Consider the following 21,552-nt stretch of genomic DNA (forward strand, 5'->3'; position numbering starts at 1 on the left):
TCCCATGGAGGTCACTCTTATCTATATTTAATATCCCAATTTCTAATCTTACTGCTCCCCGTTATAACCATACATCCACCCTAGTATCCTTACCTTAAATATGCATATTCTATACATGGGAGTTATTGACCGGCTAATACTCTCCCCTATACAATAATGTCGGTCCAACCATTGATGAGTCCACGATTTAGACTCATTTAGGGTTTTATTTTAATAGAATTAGTGTCCTCAAATGCATATTTTGTGCCAATAACGGATGGAAATCCTGGATTTTCATATATTTGTATTAAGGAACAAAGCATGGAAACTAATGAGCAAAAAGGAACAAGACAACTGAAAAAAAACAAAGAAAAGACGGTATGACGATCGCCTAACCCATTGGGAGAGTCGCTGAACAATCATAGTGTTGCCTAATGTTCTAGTGTGCCAAGCTCTGAAGGAGAAAATCAAGTAGGCAATAGAAGGATCAATCGGTGAGTCATCGAGCGATTATATCGCCCAAAGTTATAGAACCTGAAGATGTTGAAGGCCAAAAGCAAAAAGGCGATAAAAATGATGAAAGGGCGGATCGCTGATCCACTCGGCGATCCTGACTGACTGCACCGAATGGTCCTACACAAGACAAATTTTTGGCAACTATAAAAACATATATAAATTCTTAGTGTAGGCATGTATCTAGCAATTAATCTAGAATAAAAGTTTTTCATTCTTGCTGACAATTTCCTTAGCTTTGACCAATTCCAAAAATCAGAAATGGATGTTGAAGATTTTTCATATTAGACCTCTGTAAAGACATTATTATTGATACCTAGTTAATGAAAACACAATTTGGTATTGATTTCTTGATTCTTACTATGTCTAGCTAAAACCACAATTATTAGAGTGTAATTATGGGTTGATTTACCTGGTATGTAGTGCTATTTGATAGTCTAAATGTTGTTTTGAAGTGATTCCGTTCAGTAATTATTGATTAATCTAAAGAGTAGTAGTTGCAAATGCAACTCTACCTTCGTGATTTTGGCTTGCTCAAGAGAGGCGTGAAAATCAAGATTACTGAATCGATGGTCTGTGGGCATTGGGTTGTCATGGGTTCAGCTTGAGAGAGTGAATCCTATATCCTTTTCCACACATTCAACTCGAGAGTGTGAATGGACTAAAGCAAAGGTTGTTCTTGATTGTTTCTTATTGGTGTTTGAGAGAAACCAATTTGATTGGGGGAAAACTGCTCTCGAGAGAGAGTTTATCCCCACTAAAGTATAGCTTAGTCACTGATTTACAACAAATTCACTATCAATTGCAGTTACCCAGTTGTATACCTTAGCCCATCCTGTCTCTATTCGTATTTTCGTGTTATTGTTGTTTTAGTTGATAATTAACTATAAACCCCCTTTTGATATTCAACACTTGTGTCACTCCTAATTTGATATGTTTTTTTCGTAAATGTCTTAAGCTATGATTGATTGAACTTGTTTTTAATCGGCTATTGATTCTCAAATATGTACCACTCTATATAGGAACGATCCCAACCCTTGGTTGGGTTATGTTACTACTCATAATGGTGGACACTTTAACTTGAAGTAATGTTTTCATTACGTGAATGTCAAAATGATGCCGCTGCCGATGAGTAATGTTACTTGAAAATCTTTAGTTAAGTTGAATTTTTGTTCTTGTTAGTCATAGTTTAACTTACTTAATTTTTAGTTTTATTTTGCTTGTTTTGTGTTAATTCAGGAAGTATGAGTGTGAACAGCAGCAATGACAGCCAAGTAGGCCATCAAGATGACATCGGAAACCTCAGCAATGTAAATGAGCCTCATGCTAATAAACCTCATCTCATGGTCAGTATTGGTACCATTCTCTTAACCCTGGCAAAAGGGAATGCGGTGTTCCACATCACGAGTACTATGTGTAACACTTGCAACTAAAAGGCATTTTTAGTGATTTGTCTCTGGAGGATCCCCATGATAATATTAGAAACTTTGTGGATGTATGTGGACCATTCTCCTTCAAGAATATCTCCCAAGAATCAGTCCGGCTAAGGTTTTTCCTGTTCTCTTTGATGGGAAAAGTTTGAAAGTAGATGGCAGAATTGCCGTGTGAATCAATCACTTCGTGCGAGAAATTGGTTACCGCATTGAATATGCAATTTTCCCCTCCTTCAAAGATAATGACTCTTCGGGATGACATCAAGAACTTTAAGCTTTTGGAGGGCGAGCCAATTCATTAGACTTGACTGCGATTCAAAAATGTGGTGCTATAATGTCCAACTCATGGCTTGCCTAACAACGTATTGCTGGAGTAATTTTACCGGATCCTTCACTCGGTAAACAAGGGTGTTGCTAACCAACTTTCTCTGGGAGGTTTAATGCAACAACCTTATATGATAGCGGCTCAACTCTTGGATGGAATGACCGAAATTAATCGGGCTTGGTACACCCACAACGACCAGGTCTCCCCTCTCACATTTAAATTGACCAAGGATCATATGGAAAAAGACAAAGAGAGGGAACAAAACATGGCTAAGATCATGAAATAACTTGACATTTTTTGAAAAATGTTATGAGAGCTGGTTCTCGAAGTGTCAATTGCGTGGGTGTTGGGTGTGCTAATCCTGAAGAGGCAAAGTTTGGAGCTTTGTACTGTGAAAATGTGAATTTCCTAGACAACCAAGGTGGTGGTTATCATTTAAACTACCCGAGGCATGGTGGAAACCAAGGTTGGAATAGGGATGGAGGTTGGGAAGATCGTGACTGAGAATGGAGAGACCAAAATCCAAATTAGAAAGACGGGGAGAAGGATAGGTATGTGACTCTCCATGAGCGCCAAAATCCAAATGATTCGAAAGGTGGACGGTCTAAGGATATTCTCCCTCCCATACTCAACAGAGTTGAGAAGTCGGAAAAGATTTTGAAATAAATGAAAGAATATGTGTCAACCCTTAGTTAGACTCTTAACGCCCATTAAGTATCGATCAAGCAGTTGGAGACCCAAATGGGTAATATCTCATCTCGTCTAAACCCAAGAGAACAAGGGGGTTGCTTAGTGACACTATGGTCAACCCCAATAAGGTTTGGAGATGGACTTGTGTCATGTTGCGATGTTAACTAGGAGGCTGCTTTGGAGGCAACCTTAAACCTTTTATCGCTTTGATTTTGCTATAGAAATAATGATGTGTTATTTGTTCAGATTAAAGTGTAGAGAGAATTTAGAAAGTGTCGGTTGGTGAGCAAATGGCCCACTCGGTGAATCACCAAAGAGGTCAGCAACCCAGACCCAGACCACCGTTAAACTCGAGACAAAGTTACATTGGAATTTGTAAAAATCAATGAACCCAGGAAATTACTGGTAAATTGTCGACCAGGTTGGGGTTTCTGATGTAGACCACCGTTTGAACCTCCACAATATCTGGAGGTCCTGTAGAACTCGAATATTGGGCGAGAACTAGAGGGTTTCTAAAAACGCCAAAGGTTTAAACTTCCAACTCTTTCACTTTCCCTCACTTTTAATCTTCCAAAATTCGCATCTATCTAGTATTATCAATATTTTGCATTTTCTAAGTATTTTAGTCATCGGATTTGTGATCGGAGTGGAACTTCTTTGCCGCCTAGCGTTTAAATCTTCTTAATCATCCAAAAGGTTGGTTTTCCGAACCTCAAGTTTATTCTTCTGCTGTTGTACTCAATTGAAAATGATATTATCGGGTTGAAGTGTGTTGGGCCTCTCGTTTAGGATTAGAATGTTCAAATGCATACCTGACTTGAATTGTTAATCTTGCTCGTATTATTTATATTGTTGAATTATCGTAAGTTTGTGCTAATATTGAATTAAATTTCGTGGGGTTGTGCTTACTTGTTGTTTAGCTCAGTGGGGTGAATTTTGAGTAACTCGTATGTAACATCTCACAAATTGAAATAACTGGGAAGAAGCTATAATTGGAAATAGTCATTTTTGGAAAGAATGAAATTTGGAAATTTTGTTAAGTTAGAATAACTTGAGTTTCGCCAACTTCAAACGGCCATAACTTTTATCTCATGATGAGTTAGTGTTACTTCTAGATATGGTAGGAAATTTTTTGGAATTATCTTTTGAAAACCGCTGAGTTTGTGCGATTCCGAGTTTGTATGAGTGTGTTATACTCTTTGTAAGTTGGGTTGTTGGAATAAGAAAAGCCCAATCTGGATTTTTAACAGGTAATTTGGTATTTTCCTTGCCCAATTGTTTTATTTATTTTTTTGTAATTGAGTTAGGGTCTAATCAGAATTATATTATTTTACAATTTTACCAAATATGCTAGGGTTTAGAGAAAAGAGAAAGAAGAGAAGAAAGGAGAAGAGAAGCAAAATTCGTCAAGATCGTCGATTTTAGCTTGTGGATTTCACCAAGGGGTGATCCCTAAAAGAGATGTGAGATAACATAATGTTGGGTTAGTTCACCCACGTGTCAATCATGATTTATTTCATCAAATTTAAGTTCTTGAAAGTTTAGAAATTGAGTTCTTGATGGGTTTGTTGAAATTTTATTAAATTCTTCATTCGTTAAAATTGTTGAGGAGCTAGTTGATTCAAATCTATGAGTTTAGGTTTGATTTCGATTAGAATATTTAATATATTGAGGGTATAATTGATTCTAAGTGTTTGGGGAAAGAACCCTTTAAGTTTAGAGGGTTTAGAGATGAAAAGCGAGCAAGAAAAGTCGTCAAACACCTGGGGAAAGGGGTCGGACGTCGCGCCAGCCAGCATGCCCCAAAAGGGGCTCTGCAGTTTCACTCTTGGGGCGCCGTGCCAACTAGAGCTCCCCAATTTTGTCTCAAATTTTCAATGGCTGGCACCCTGCACCTCTCAGATCGCTAGGGATGCCAGTTCACCCCATTCTTCAAAAGAGTATATCGTGGGACTATGAATTACCAAAGAGTAAAATGTTTTCACATTCAAACAAGAAAGGAAACCTTGATTTCCAAAGAGCTTTTGAGCTAGTTTTCTGAAAAGAATAATCACTTTTTAAATAAAGCAAGAGAGGAAACTATGATTTCCAAGATAGCCTTTGAGCTAAGTTTTGAGAAATTATCTCAAATTACAGAAAAAAATATGTTCTTAAACATAAAAGCTAGTATCATATTCTGGGAGTAGTATTGAGCACCGATATGGGAGAGAGTTCCGACAACTCACAGCCCTATAAACCATGTAGCCATCATTGGTAGAAAAGGGTCATACTTTTTACATGATTCCTTAAGAGATTTTTAGTATAGACTAGTAGAACCACTTATTAGTTCATGTTCTATAGCCCAGGCAAGGTATAGGGCCAACTTATTAGTTCATGTTCTATAGCCCCGACAAGGTATATGATGGCCCTGACATCATGAGGTAAAATGTTGTATCATTACAATAGATCTTACGTGATGATTTTTGGTTAGAGAAAATCCCACATGAGTAATTATATTCTTATGTACACACTTTATTGTATTTTTACATACATTTCAGAGTTATAGTGTATCTTCTCATACACAGAGAGTTGACATCATGTTTTAAACAACCTTTCTTTATAATCCACTTATTTTAAACTATTTTATATTGAAATGAATTCATTTATGTTGAGTTGAGTTGAGCCATGTAAGTTCTTCAGATTCTTTTCAAGCCTATGTTGTGTTTAGCATTTAAACTTTCATACTCGTACATTTAATGTACTGATGTCAATTGGCTTGCATCATCATGTGATGCAAATGTAGTTAATCAGTATCAGCATGCAGCGTATCGTTTATCCAGTGAGCACTCTAGAGTCAGTTGGTGAGCCTTCTTGCATACTGGTGGACTCCTTTTTATTGCTTTCAATTATTTTATTAGTTCTTTCGGATGTCGTGGGGTTTGTCCTGGCATCCATCTCAGTAATTTTAGAGGCTTCATAGACATTCAGATGTTAGTTCTTTATTGTCATTATCTTATGTTGAGACTCGAGTTTGCCTTAATGGTCAAGTTGAATGTTCCCTTATAAAATTTCAGTTTATTTCATAGATTTATGTTTATTGATTTAAGTCTTCTGCTGAGTAACTAAGTTAGGTCAAGGGTTCGCTTGGATCCAGCAATGGTTCTCGAGTGTCGGTCACGTTCAGGGTGTAGGCTTGGGGCGTGACAATAGTTGTTGGTCCATTTTACAAGAAAAATAAAAATTTATTGGTAAGATATTTGAAAAAATAAATACATGTCCATCGGTAAGACATATGAGAATAGATTAGAAGGATATAAATGCATGTCCATTGATAGAACGATTGGGAATTCATTAATAGGATGATGTTCATCCATAGGTAGGAAATATGATAATGATCCATCAGTAGGATATGTATGTCCATCATTAGGATGAAAGAAGATCTATTGGTTGGATGGTGTTGATCCATCAGTAGGATAAATGATGAAGTTCCATTGGTAGAATATAAATGCATGTTCATATTTAGGGTGATGTGTGACTTTCATGACCTTTCTGCATTACCATGTTTGGTATCAATGTGACTGATGAATATCCTTCAAATGCGAACATTTTGTCTGTTTATGTGTGAAAATGGATCTATTGGCAAGTTGCACTTCAAATCCTCTATGATATTTGATGTATCCTACGTATGTCCTTCAAACATCTATAACACTGGAAAATGTCAATGGTTCTCTTCGACGAGATCAACATGTAATAGTCTCTCAGCAATGAACATTATCACCTCTAATAATGTAATATAAATAGCAATACCACCTTTGGTTATGGACACTACCACCTTCGATAATGAAGCATGATTGAATATTAGCATTTCTGATAATGTAATATGATGAACTTTATCACCTTCAATGATGTAATATGATTGACATTACCACCTCAAATAATGGACATTAACACCTCCGATATTATAATAATGAACACTACCACTTTCAATAATGTATTATGATGAACATTATCAGCTCCGATTATGTACATTACCACCTCTGATGATGTAATATGATTGACATTACCATCTTCGGTAATGTACATTACCACCTCCGATAATGTAATATGAATGAACATTACCACTTTAGCTAATGTAATATGATGAACGTTGCCACCTCATGTAATGTAATATGATTGGCATTATCACCGCTGGTAATAGACATTACCACCTCCTATAAGGTAATAAGATTGACATTACCACATCCGATAATGGATATCATTATCTTTGAAAATATAATATGATTGGTACTACCACCTCCGATAATGGCATTCCACCTCCGATAATGTAATATGAATGCACATTACCACTACTGATAATGTAATGTGATGAACACTATCTCCTTTGGTAATTTAATATAAATGAACGCTCTTGGCAATTCACACTACCTCCACCGACAGTGATGTGGCGCATTAATATTCTTCAACGTTATTATCCTCCGACTTCAACATGGAACAATAGATGTGGTAATATCTTTCATCTTTGAATTGATGTGACATATCAAATATCCTTCAAATGTCAGCCTCTTCAGAATTCGACGTGGACTATATAGAGTGCACATTTTTTTACCTCTGAATTTATGTGACATATAAATATCCATCAACATCAGCCTATTCTAACTACAACATGAAAAAAAATATGATGCACATATTTCACGTTCGAATTCATGTGACTTATAATATCCTTCACACGTCAACTTCGAATGACTTTAACGTGGAATAGATAGGATGCACATCTTTCACCTCTACATTGATGATGCTTATTAAATGTCCTTCAATGTTGGCCTTTTCGAACTTCAATATCAAATAGATAGAGTGTACATCATTCCCCTCCGAAATGGTGCGACTTATAAATATCCTTCAAACATCAACATCCTCCAACTTCAACGTGGAATAGATATTATAACTTTGGCAAGTTGCACCTTCAAATCCTCTCTAGTATTTGACGTTTCTAATGTATTCCCTTAAGACGTCTTTGATGTTGTATCATGATGACTCCCTAGGAAACTAATTATGCAATGACTCTCTCGGAAAATGAAATGTAATATGTCTATTGTAATGAGGTGAATGGCTCGCGATTGTTCATTGTAAAAAGGTGGATGACTTGATGATTGTCCAACTGTAATGAGGTGGACAACTCAATGATTATTCAATTCAATAATTGTCCAACTGTAACGAGGTGGATAATCACGTTTTCTAAAAGTGTCATCCTCTTGATGCTTTCAGATGCTCATGTACTAAAAAAGGAACGATTAGTAGGCCACTTTGTCTCCTTAGCTAGTGACTTAGTCATGAAATCTTAAATAAAGATAATTTGAAAGAGAATGTTAGACTTTTAAGCAAGAGAAATTAGTAAATTTTATTTTTAAAAAAGTGAAGACAATGATATTATCTCTCATAGAGTTTTTCTTTAGAGTTAACAAATTAAATAAGATAAGAATGGTGAATTTTGTTAGTCAGATCGGATCTACCATTAAATCATAATTTTAAATTAAAAATATTATGTTTGGGGTAAAGGACCAGAATGAACATCTTTTGTTATACATAAAAAACCATTTCAATCAAGTAAAATATATTAAAATCATAATAAGCACTTTTATCATAATATTAAGAACCATTTCAATCAAGTAAATTACGGAATGACCGCGAAGGACCAATTTGTTCATTTTATCATCTTTTAACATAATGGGTTAAAGTTGTGAAAGATGGGTGGGTTTTTTTTATTTATGGGTAAGAATTAAATTACATTTGTATGGACCGTTAAGATCATGACACTTGTCTCTCCGTCTATCCTAAGGGTATATATAATCCGAAATATTGACGGTAAGGATATATACGATCCGAAAGTATAACGAAGGGTATTGACGTACCATTTATGATAGTTCGAAGATATATATGTCTTTTTTCCTATCACAATTCATAAGTCAAACCTCATAAAATAAATCGGTCAATCTTTCTTCTATCATATTGGATTAGAGTCTATACATACACACAAAATTTAGGTAACTACCAATTTTCAATAGGTAAGTACCAATTTTCAATAGGTAACTACCAACTTTCAATAGGTAACTACCAATTTTCAATAGGAAACTACTAATTTTCAATTGGTAACTATCATTTTTGTTACTTAAATGGTATGTGATTTTCTTTCTCCCTATAAATAAACACTGGCATCAAACCTAAAAAGCATCCCAAATTCAAAAGAAAACTCTACTTTGAAGAAGAGCAAAAACATAGAGGAGATTAAGGAGAATGGGCACAGGAAAGAAGAAAATAGAGATCGAGAAAATTACAAAGAAAAGTTATAGAATGGTGACATTCTCCAAAAGAAGGAAAGGACTTTTCAAGAAAAATGAAGAACTTGAATCCTTGACGGGTTCTCAAGTTTCCTCTGTTGTTCTTTCACCCGCTGGAAGGATTTATACTTACGGAGACGTTAACACTGCTATCAACATGCATTTTTCCAAAATTTATTGCATGAGACAATCAGATTCTGATGTTGTTGTTTCTAGTGGATCCTCAGAGTTGAGATCATCATCGACTTCGAGAAGGAAAAGTCTACGAGATTGGGTGGAGGATATAGATGTTGAACAGTGTCAAAATTTGAATCAACTTTTATTGTTGAAGGAGCAATTGGAAGGAACTAAAAAAAAGATTGTTTCCATTGAAGATTCTAAGTCCTTTCAAGCTTTGTTTATGTAGCTTAATGTAGGAGCACATTTTTAAAAAATCCAATTATACTATTGTTAATGCAGTTCAGTATGTATCAACAAATAAACTATTAGAAGTTTCCTCCTTTGTATGTTTTTATCATTTAGATTTACCATATGAATGATCATCAAGTGAATTTCTTAAATAAACTATTCTGTTGTTATATTTTTAAAATCGATTTTTTCATTTCTGTATTTTATTCCTTTGTATGTTTTTATCATTTAGATTTACCATATGAATGATCATCAATTGAATTTCTTAAATAAACTATTCTGTTGTTATATTTTCAAAATCGATTTTTCATTTCTGTATTTTATTCCTTTGTATGTTTTTATCATTTAGATTTACCATATGAATGATCATCAAGTGAATTTCTTAAATAAACTATTCTGTTGTTATATTTTCAAAATCGATTTTTCATTTGTGTATTTTGTTTGTTCATTAAGCATTTTCACTTTTACGTATTTCATTTTAAAAGTGATTTTATATATATATATATATATATATATATATATATATATAGGAGTTATATAGGAATATATGTGCATGTTCGGAACAAATTTTCGTAAATGTCAAAAATTAATTGCAAGCAAAATAAATAAATGTGATTTTTATTTATGAATCTTTTGAGTACAATTATGTTGTTCTCTAATTCTTCTCTCCTAAACTTTAGTACATATTTATATCAAATGATTATTAAAGTTAAAATTATGTCATATATGGTACTAAAAATAAAGTAACACTTAAAAATATAACTAAACAAATAAAATATATTATTCATGTAAAAAAAATCCTTCATTTTAGCTCCCATTCTCATTCATAACAAATTAACAGGTGATGTAAGGGTGTATATGATCGGGTTGGGTTGAGTTGGATTTTTCAAACATCAAACCAAATCATTATTATCGAATTTTAAAATCTATAAACCTAATCAAACTGATATAACTTGGATTTTTCAACCTCAATTTTTTTTGGTTTTCAGGTTTCTCCTATAAAGTATCAAACATATAATTAGCTTATATTTTAAATATATCTTTAGTTCTACCAAAATACAATCATCTAAGGTTTTTTAACAGAAAATAGCACAATTAGTGATGACAACAAAAATAACAAAATGAAATTGCATATAACAAATATTGGAAATTAATAGGTCATAAAAACTTATCATAATTAAAAGTACTAAATCATGCAAAAATAAGCTTGATAAGTAAGAATTATGTGACTTTCTTTTTTGATTTCTCACCCAGTTTTCGATACTCACATTGGATCCTGACTAAATCTGAATCAGGTTATGCATTTTAATTAGCTAAACCAATGTAAAATTAAAGAACAACTCTTCAATATTATTGTCATTTTTAGTATTAAATTAATTATTTTTTGTTAGCATCAGTATTGATTTGATTTTGATTCTAACTTTATTAGAGTTACTAATATCTATGGATGATAATATTTATTGGGCCATTAAGAATTGTAAAGACTCAAAATAATATGTTAAAAGATTAAAACTATGAAAAATGTAAGAAATATTTATAAATTACATCAAATTAATTTTTATATATAATGGCGAATTATTTTGACTCAATTAACTTTTTTTTAGTTAAATCAAACTAATCCAAGTACAGTCGAAATATCAAACCAACGTAAGTATAGTCAAAAATATTTTATTTAATACCAAATCAAATCAAATTTAATCACTAGTCAAATTTTTTCAATTTGTTGATTGATTTTGTTCCCTGAAATAGCTGTGTTTTCTTTCCCTCTTATCCCTTTGGATCACAACAGGTGAATTTTGATGGAATATTATAAAAAATATGAAAAAATTGATAGCAAATTAACTTGAAGGAACAGCAGAGAAGCATAACACAAGTTTTGTAGTATTTTGTTAAAGTAATTTCTTATTTTTGGTCCACCAGTACAGTATGCATCTCTACAAAAAATACTTATGCATACTTTGTACAGTTGCAATCCAATAAGTGGAGTCCACTTCTTTAATAGAGATGAAAGAGAAATCCAGTTATACCTTCATTTTGGCAGGCATATATCATCAAAAGAGTTGCTTGCCAAATTCTTTCCTCATCACAGTTGTTTTAATCCTTATTATATGCGCCCTCAATCCCCATTTTATGAGCTAGTTTGATTCGACAGAGTTAAAAGAAAGAAAGACTTTTGAAACTTATAATCTAAAAAAAAGAATAGATATTTATGTGACTATAATTCATCTCATTAAGAATAAAATCAACATTTTAAAGTTAAATTATTACTTGACATAAAATCGTGTTATTCTTTTTTAGACTGACTAATAAAAAAAATAAGTCATATAAAGTGGGACAGAGGGAGTTGTATATTTTATCAGGTTACTTTGTATTATTTTTCATTTGGGATTTTTGGTCATTATCCAGCCCAAATTGAGAACTAGTCACACCTGATATGAATTATTTGATAAGTGAAAATTGTATGGTTGGATATATTATGTGTTTCATTGATTCTTGTATCAGTTGTCACAATCGATGTAAATCTTATAATGAATTGAATGTGGATGTGTCCCATCTTATAAGTTTCAGTCTGCACACATCATAAGTCAATTTTGAACAACTCAAATCAGGAAGACTTTTTACTACTAGATAAGTGATTAGAAAGAATGGAACTATCACCACAAGTACACAACTAAAGCTTTGATGAAAACGCCGGAGCTGTTTCTGTCTTGCGAACATACCAACCGCGTTCTAGTGCTTGAAAATATTGTATCTGCTTCTCATGATTGCATATGAAAATCCAGAGTGTAAGCATGGATATCAGAAGGGCTTGTTCCAGGCCTGGAAACACATAAGCAATGGAAAGGAATAAGGAAATACAGTTCAAAGAAAAGCTCTTGGCAGAAAAAAAGCCAAGAGCCATAGTGTAGTGCAGTTTCAACTTTCAAACAACATACATCTTCCCAGGTCTAACTATTTTAGGCTACAACTCTTAAACATCCTAGTTTTCAGCAAAAGCTCAGCCCTTGAAGTCAAGCATCAGAAGTGGAAAAATAAGCTAATACTCCATCCGTCCAACAATAGTTGTCCACTATACTATTTTGGATGTTCAACAATACTTGTCCACTTGATGAAATCAATGGATAATTTTATACTTAGTTCCTAATTCACCTTTATCATTAATTAAGTCATTTCACTGTTACATTTTTCAAGACATTGTATTTATAATATGTAAGGATGATATAGTAAATTACCTTTCCACTTATAGTTTCTTAAGAAGTGTGCAAAGTCAATAGTGGACAAATATTGTTGGACAGAAGGAGTATCTAAGAAGAACTGACTAATGGGGGAGTAATAACATGTATCTCAACTTGAAAGTCAAATTGTTTGAGACATTTACTCCAAGGTCGAAACGTGTTACCCTACATCCGACAGAGACATATTATTCCACTGAGAGATAGGGTTATATACGACGAAATGCATGTCAATCCAATCTGCTTATTTTTTTGGATAATAGTGGTGTTTGATTCAGCCTGCGCATGCATGTTAATCCAATCCTTTTGGGGGGATAATAATTGTATTGGAGCCAACTTGTGTGCACCTCAATTATTCCGCCAGTACCTGTCCTCTCATCAGCATAGGTATAGAGTAACTCTGTCGACAAAGGTTAGAAAGACAAGGGGAAATGAACTAGCCTTGTTTGTCTTTGTTGGGATTTGACCCCTGGTCTCCAAGGTTTTCTCCCACCTCATTGACAGCTGGGTTGCAGTCTTGGGTGCTCATCACATCCAGAGTTCTAATAAATGTTAGAAGAAAAAATGGGTACCCTACCAGCTTAAGTCATCCCAATCGAAGGAGCTAAAAGGAAATAGAAACATGAACTTGCGAATGTAGAGACAGCTAACTACTCTATACACTAATTTAAGCTTCACCAAAGATTAGAATAGTAAGAGGGGCCAATGCGGCTCCATAGAGTTGGGGCTGGTCTTGCAAAGTAAATTGCAATTTCAGAGAACTCAGTGTTATCAAAGGCAAAAAGCCCAAAAAAGCTCTAAGGTCCATTGGGGCTTCAAGTGAAAAGCGCAAATAAAGCATGGGCATTCATGAAAAAAGGCGCAAAGAGAAAATTACAAACATATATATGTTTAGTCCAAAACTAATAATTATAAACATGAATTACAATTATATGAACAAAGAAATTATGATAACGTTAAATATCAATTGTTTAGTGTGCCTCTTCAACAAAAGGCTCATTGGCAAGGATAAATATGCCTTAGAACCTTGATGACGACATTGAAGCACATATAAGGCGAGGCGAAGCGCTCACCATGTTTTGAGTCTTACTTTAGGGCTTAAGCGTGCTATAAGTGTGCCTTTGACAACAGTGGGAGAACTTAATTTGAAGCGCAACGGAGTGAGAAATTAATTTTAAGGCCAAGGAACTGAGAAATAAATTTGAATGGAGAGCGTAAAAATGCATAACCACCACCATTGTAAGGCATACCCATAGTACTGACGTTAATCAAGTTACTATGAGAGGATCTTCTCTCTTTTCCAGTCAAATGATATTTAAAGACAAGATGGTACAATCCATAGCTTGCTATTATCCAGAAGACTGATAGTGGAGCCTCTCCAGCAAAATGAGAAATATACAGACAGGTTTTAGCCAACACTCTAGTGACCAAATATGAGAAAGAAATACAGCACCTTTGCAGCACAGGGAATAAAAAGAACATTTATAGTTTGGGATTTCTCCTATCAGTTACTTCATCAAACAAATGACATTTCATCTTATTAGTTGAGCTACAAATAATATTCATATCGGAAGTTTTCTCTGTTCTATTGTCATACATGTTCAAATAGGACTACCTAGCATGCTTTGAACAATAGACCTAAGTTGCTTGGACTCAGGTGCAGAAATACAAAGTTCAAGAAAAAAAGAAAAGACTTGAAATATGTGGTCTAAAACAAACCTGAGGTATTTGTGTGGCTATAAATCATTTCATCAAGGGTAAAAGGAAAAATTTAAAGTCAAGTTATTTCTAATTATAGAAAGGTCACATTCCTTTTTGGACAGACTAAAAAGGAAAGCATTCCACATAAATTGGGATAGTAGGAGTAATATTTATTCATAAGATAAGACATAATAGCAAAACATGCTCATAGTCATACTATATAAACCCAAAAATCAAACTAAATACCCAATTAATCTATACTTCTCGCCCATAGATGTAGTCAAAGTACCCAAGGTAAGTTGACCAAATCCTATCTGGATCCCACACCCACACTCACATCCATGTTGTATCAATACAGGTGCGACAATGATTTTAAAGAGTTTTAGCTACATAACAACAAATCACTAAAGCTTTGTGGAGGATCTTAGAACTAAGTGAACACTATAACATAGGGTGACCAACATACCTCTTGTTAATGACGCCATAATGGAACTTCGGCCTTCCAACTTTAATATCTTCTATGTACTACAATGAGATGAAATAAGAGAGAAATAATTTAACTTTAGAGCGAGCAAGCAAATGAACACACACATATATATATATTCTGTAAAGTTAATATTTAACCATGTAGCATAAAAATTTACCAGATTCAAGCTTACTAGCATTGATGAAAATGCTAAAGAATCAAAAGGAATATCATCAAGTTCAAAAAGCTGACATTCTGATGATTCTGGACCCGGTGAAAAGTGGGGATTTTTCAGTTTCGCCAAAAAAATCATGTACGTCTGCAAAGATGAGGAAAAAATAATTATCACCAATATCGGTCATAATTCATAGGAGGTAAATGCCATCTTCAAGAATTTATACTAACTTGTCCTATAAGAGGGATGTCCAATTGAGCAAAAAGTGATTGAACCTCTACTTCTGCATTTGCCTCTTCCCAGGTTTCCCTAATTGCTCCCTCAGCAGCAGATTCACCAATCTCCATATAGCCAGCTGGGAGCGTCCTACCAGTACAACATTATTTGAAGATAAACTTTACTATACTGGAATTCGAATTACTTCAGTACTCTCTACATTTCTGAATGCTGGGTACTAATAGAGAACTTTCTTAGAGGTTGTGAATGGAAGTCCTCCCTTCTCACTAAACTCTGTTGGTAGACACATACCAAAGTCCATATGATGGGTGAATTTTCCGCCTGCACATTAATATCTTCTTATCATGCTCAATAAGGCAGCCAACAACCTGAATTTGAGAACAAAGCGTTACAAATATTACCCCCTTAGTAAGAAGCAGGAATAAGTTCCGGGATTGATGTGTGTTGCACAAATGAATAATAATACCAACAATGGGAGAAAGAACAATGTTAATTCATGTGACTACTATGAAAGGAGTAATTTTGGTCTTATGACCTCAAAGTTTACAATAAGAACAACTATACTCCATGAGGTTCATATTAGTGAAAACTAGAATCACTAAGATTTCTGTGGAGGGCTGCTCTTCGAGAGCACACTTGAGAATCCCTCCTGGAGGTGTGCAGCTCAAATGGGTAAAATAACCACAACTGTTTCCCCATGAAAAAATGACCTGAAGTTTAGCAAGCTCCCAAACTATTATTCCAAAATACAACATAAAACAAAACAGGGTATCAATAGTCTCTTAAACCTCAGAATTACAAAGACCAAGCAAAAACTTGTGCTGCACTGCAGCATCTTGCCAAACGTTCTAATTTGATTACTAGGTGCAATTAGGTATATTATCAGTTTATAACGATGGTGTGGAGTCGAATTTGCATGCACCTCGACTATTCCAGATACCTGTTATCTCCCACTAGTACATACTCAGGGTTAACTGTTATACCCTGTGCCTTTAAGTTCAAGTACGACTAGTCTAACATCAATGAATTGGTCCAACCACGGGAAGGTCAAGAATGAGTATATAAGTTAAGGGTCAGTCTATTATGGTGATACAAGGTTACAGATTCATAAAGATTTATTGTTTAAGTTAAGCCAAAAGCGACTACGAATGGTTTATCCTTTACGTGCCGCGAAAGGGTCAACTCTGAACGAGTATATCTCCTAGACTGTGAGGAGTTATGTGATCTAGTTTCCCATGAGACAGACCGCTCGTCAATCTGACTTCATTACAAGAAGTTATGCATACTTTACTAAAGACCTGCGCAGACCCTAATTGCATGTGGGACACATGGCACCCAAGGGTATGGCAGCCAAAACTTTTGTTTTATAAATTAGGGCTTAGGGATTTCATTTGGCATTTGTTCTTTCACGTTTTGGACCGTCTCTCAAGAGATTTTGTCCTCCACACCACCTAAGTTCAAGCCAAGTGAATTTTCCACGGAATCAAGTGAAAGTCTTCATCCTAGCTCATGAATCATCCTTACCCATGTTGTTTCTCAAAGGTTCAGTATGTTCTTTGCTGAACTTTCTAAGTGAGGTATGAATGTTCTTCTACCAACATACAAGAGATTCTAATGGCCTTTTAAGTATAGTTTACAAGCTCGACTCACGGGGTGGTGATCGGAAGCAGTTTTTCCCTTTTCAATAAACTAACTTGCAGTAATTGATATGCATGGATGGTTGTTTTGGTTGTTATATGATTGGAGGAAGGTTGGATGGTCTCGTAGGAAGCGGTTGAGCTGTTAATTTTGACAAGAAAACTTAGATATGAAGAATGTCATAAATTGAGAATTTAGTGAGCTTGTCACTTGTCAAATGTTTGTCATATTGAGTGACTGGCCGAGCTTCTTGATTTGCTGCTTATGTTAGTGTTATTATCGTCATTCTGGTAGATTGAAGCTTCAAAGGAGTAATTGATCATGGTAATACACTAACAATTGGAACCAAGGTATGTAAGGCAAAAACCTCTTCTTTTTTTTGAATAGGCACGGTTTGAATATATACAAGAAGACTCAACACCAAAAAGTAATTATAATCTAAGATTCATGAGAGCAAAAGTAGGGGGAGACTATGAATAAACAAACAAAGTATTGTCTATCAAATTTATCAAATCCCAACTGTATATGGAGAGTTTAGCACATTTACCAGCAGAAAAGAAACAGGTAGTCAAAAACATTAACAGATTAGCAAGCTTTGGTGTCCAACTCATGGACTCTGAAGATGGTGAAGTAGTTGTCCAGTATACTACAACATCATCCTTAACAGCAACAGTAAAAGAGAAGAAGTGTGATGACCCCTTGTTACTTCAGTATAAAGAGAGGATCCGCCAACGTAGAAGTCACAGGATTTAAGCTCGCAGGAGATGACACCTTAAGGTGCCAAGACAGATTATGTGTTACCGATATTAAAGTGCTTCAAGAGAAGATTATGAGTGAAGCACCTTGCCCATGGTATTCTATTCATCCTGGTTCCACGAAGATGTACCATGACCTTAAAGAGGTCTACTAGTGGAACGACATGAAAAGAAGCATAGTACATTATGTGGCAAACTTCCAAATCTTAGGCAGATAGAGAAGAAATAATCTAGTGTTCTTCTTTTGTCTCAACGGGGATTTGAACCCTGATCTCTTAGATTTGTACTCACCTCAATGACCACTATACTACACCTTTCGATATGATTAGGTGTATACATATTTGAAACTGTCCCCCATATGAAACCGAAAATAAAATAATAAACAAATTCAAACCATCGACTTGATAATTGAACCACTGTCACCAAATTGATTTGGCTGGGTGATTATAGCTGGTTCTAAACAAAAATGAATATTCCCACATCATTAATACTGAAATTTGACCACCAAACAAGTAGGCACTGAAAAGACAAAAGGAAAAGTAATGTGGTCATTACGATTGCAAGAGGTAATACAATGATTTTTATTATTTTTTTTGAGAAAGAATACAATGATTAATCTGCATTTGATCGAGAATACAAGCGGAACAGTGAAGCTTAATGAAAATCTTACCATTTTTGGATTCTCATATGTAATCTTCCCACAACGAGTGCAGATAGCTCTCACCTTTTCTTCACCATCAGGTATCTCATGCTTATTTGGGCCCCCGCAAAACTGGCAGAAGTTGATCTTGCGAATGTTTCCCTGCAAAATCTTTGAACTGAAATCAATCAAGGAAAAGATAAAGGAACCTGAACAATTTATGAAACACAAAATGCTCTCAGATCTATTTAAATAACATAAAGGTAAATTTTAAAAAAATTGGCTGGTGGTAAGAGTATCTCGCATTAGTAGAGAGAGGGTTTGCTATAACCTTACATGACGTTGGGCAAGTCTCACCTCATGAACTAGCTTTTGGAGTTGAGTTATGCCCAAAGTTCATTTTCTTCAAATGGTATTAGCATGCCCAGAGTTCATTTTCCTTCAAATGGTATTAGCATCGGACTCATTCCTATTCTTGGTTTATATATTGTTGGACCCCCATGTTATTTAGTCATACTTCAAATGTCCAGCCCTTGGATGTGCAGGGTGGGGTGTTAAGAGTGTTCGTGTTGATTGAAGAACTGAGCTCTCATGTCCTTATATGATGTTGGGAAATCCTCACATATAAGCTAACCTTTGGGTTGACAAGCTCAAGGTTCATTATTCTTCACAACTGGCATGAAAAAACTCTTTGTAGGAAGAGAAACGAAAGATAAGGCTGGAGAGAAGAGGAGAGAGAAACTCCAGTTGAATGCCTCAGTTCATAACAGATTTTGGTTGTTTTCAACTTGTACAGCCAATTATATATCAGATACCTAGAATCATAGGCACGCCAGCATTTAGAAGAATGCTATGTGCAATAAGAAGCCACTTCCATTTATTTCTGATTGCATATTGCCTTCCATTTTGGACAAGTATGCATGTTTTGACCGCTAGGTTGATGTTAGGATGTGATTAGGTATTTTTCATCAGATGGTATATTAACATCAAAGTTTTTGCAGGACTTTTTTGGGAAATGTATGCTTGTTGCTTTATAATATTTTCTTATGGAAAATTGATAATAAAAGGGATCATTAAAGAGATTAAATCACTTCCAGTCAAAATGCTACCAGGCACATTACCCGAGGTAAACTTTTGCAGCTCTCTTCTGGGCCCCTAGAATCCCTTTTCCGGCAATCTTCCATTGCTAGAACCTCCCTCAACCCAAGTCCTCTCCAACCTTTTTTCTTTGTTACAACCATGGAGGACTATACCATTTATTTTCCTGTAGGATTCAAATCTTACAATATTACCAAAGTAGTTTCTAGGGCTGAAACATGGTAAGACTGGGCAGAACGAGGTTGTAACATGATGACCACGATAGTATTATCTACAAGACGATGAGCGGCTAGCATTTGCTCTTAAAGAAGCATACGGAAATTCAGTCCATAGATGGAAGTTTCGGGACCAGTTCACAGAGTTCTTCTGCTCAGGGAATTATAACAAATATGGTCGATAAGTTAGCATTTTAAATATGCAGGTAAGAGAAGAGTTGTCATCATCATCCCCGAGTAGTCACTAAACACAGGATGGATAGGCATAGCTACCAAAATAATGAATTTCATAAATGCTAAGGCCCAGAAGGCAGTTAAGATGTTGCACAGGAAAACAGAAGAGGGTCTCTTCTATTCACACTGTCAGAAACAATAAATGGTGTACAATAGAATAAATGCTACAAGATTCAACAAAAAAAGGAAATTGATCTTTATTACAGATGCGACAACAACAAATCAAAATGAGGTGTGGTTGGATGTCCCCCAGAGGAGATTCCAATTTCCAGATGCCTTTCTATCAGAGATTTGACGGTGGGTGGCAAGCACTTGGAAGCACAAGCATGGAATCAACATCTACGATTTGCGGCACAATCGTTTCCTCTTTGAGTTTCCCAACAAACCAGCTGCAGACCACATTGTAAGAGGGAAGTGGTGGAAATCCTACAAGTTCAACCTACAGTGGTGGTTGCTGACATTGACTTACATCCATGATAGGCTGAACCAGGTCTGGATCAGAGTAGTGGGTTTGCTCCTCCAACTTTGGTCCCAAAAAATTTTCCGTGAGGTAGGAAACTTATGTGGAGGCTGGATTAGAACTGAAGAAGAAACAGAGTTATGAAATCACCTCAAATGGGCAAGGATGAAGGTGAGAGGAGACAGAGTCTCTGTTCCGAACTCGGTGGAGCTGGTCCACTAACATTTAACCTTCAAAGTCCGAATCTGGGTTGCGACGCTGGCGAAGGTGGTTTACGGTGCACGCAGCAAAGAACATCCAAAGATCAAGAGGTTTGATGAAGGAACTGGTGGATTAGAACATGAAAAGCCTTTTAGGCTTTACAGAGGTGGCAGGGCACATGGGTTCCTCCGACCACCCTGAAGTGATGAACTGGTCAATGTGCCAGCAAGTGACAAGGCACACGTGGCTGAGGTCCCACTTTCCACCCCAATCAAGAGAAGGAGGCCTATGATTAGAAGGAAAAGTTTGGGCCCGGATCTGCTGGTGCAGTTCATCTCAAATGGGCTAGTGAATGAGTCTTCCTCTAATTTAATTGACCCAATATCTGTCGAACTTGAAGCCAATCTTTCCAACTCATGAAAAGAGTGAAGAAGAGGAAGAGATAGTAAAGAATCCAGAAATTTCTGAAATCCATCAACCTTGGGAAGATAGTGGTATGCAAGAATCCGCTATGCTGAAAAGTGAAGAAAACAATTCCAGCTTGACAACAATCGAGATGCAATACCTTTAAGCCAACATACCCCAGGGGGGAAGAGAAGATCCAAACTTTGATGTCCCTATATAGATACATCAGAACATCATCTAATTCGCCGAAGAGTTCGATAGATATCAAAGGGTGCAAAGAGAAAGCAACGATGTTATTCATAAAGATAGATAGCATGAGGCAAAAGAAGTGAATAAGGAAGAGAAATGCATGGAAATGACTCCGGCAGTAAAGGGATCCCAAGAAATGAAGTCATGTGTGGAAGCAATGGCACAAGGGAAGAGGGGGGGGGGGGG

At 35.5% G+C, this 21,552-nt stretch overlaps 2 protein-coding genes across 7 annotated transcripts in view; one reads left to right on the forward strand and one right to left on the reverse strand.

Annotated features, from left to right (window-relative positions):
* Positions 1–9,107: 9,107 nt before the first annotated feature.
* On the forward strand, positions 9,108–9,815 carry LOC107013311 (MADS-box transcription factor 15-like). Its single transcript, XM_015213250.2, has one exon. The coding sequence runs from the start codon at positions 9,208–9,210 to the stop codon at positions 9,655–9,657; it is 450 nt and encodes a 149-aa protein (XP_015068736.1). The 5' UTR covers positions 9,108–9,207; the 3' UTR covers positions 9,658–9,815.
* Positions 9,816–12,124: 2,309 nt separating this feature from the next.
* The window catches only part of LOC107014865 (nudix hydrolase 23, chloroplastic), a 12,269-nt gene continuing 2,841 nt past the window's right edge, over positions 12,125–21,552 (reverse strand). The window contains exons 2-8 of one of the 6 annotated variants that reach the window (XM_015214973.1): positions 18,589–18,675; positions 15,763–15,839; positions 15,465–15,600; positions 15,238–15,378; positions 15,060–15,118; positions 13,334–13,434; positions 12,125–12,479 (exon numbers count right to left, since the gene is read on the reverse strand). In XM_015214973.1, the coding sequence (XP_015070459.1) occupies positions 12,331–12,479; positions 13,334–13,434; positions 15,060–15,118; positions 15,238–15,378; positions 15,465–15,600; positions 15,763–15,839; positions 18,589–18,675 (750 nt within the window). In that variant the 3' untranslated portion in view covers positions 12,125–12,330. Of the gene's footprint in view, positions 12,480–13,333; positions 13,435–15,059; positions 15,119–15,237; positions 15,379–15,464; positions 15,601–15,762; positions 15,840–18,534; positions 18,676–21,552 lie in introns of all 6 variants that reach the window. The other 5 variants (XM_015214974.1, XM_015214971.1, XM_015214972.2 and 2 more) reach the window with 5 other exon arrangements.

The sequence above is a fragment of the Solanum pennellii genome, chromosome 3, assembly GCF_001406875.1.
Source record: "Solanum pennellii chromosome 3, SPENNV200".
NCBI lineage: Eukaryota > Viridiplantae > Streptophyta > Magnoliopsida > Solanales > Solanaceae > Solanum > Solanum pennellii.

What these genes read in the sequence shown, in the direction of transcription:
- LOC107013311 (XM_015213250.2), top strand. Translation starts at nt 9,208, where the DNA reads ATGGGCACAGGAAAGAAGAAAATAGAGATCGAGAAAATTACAAAGAAA.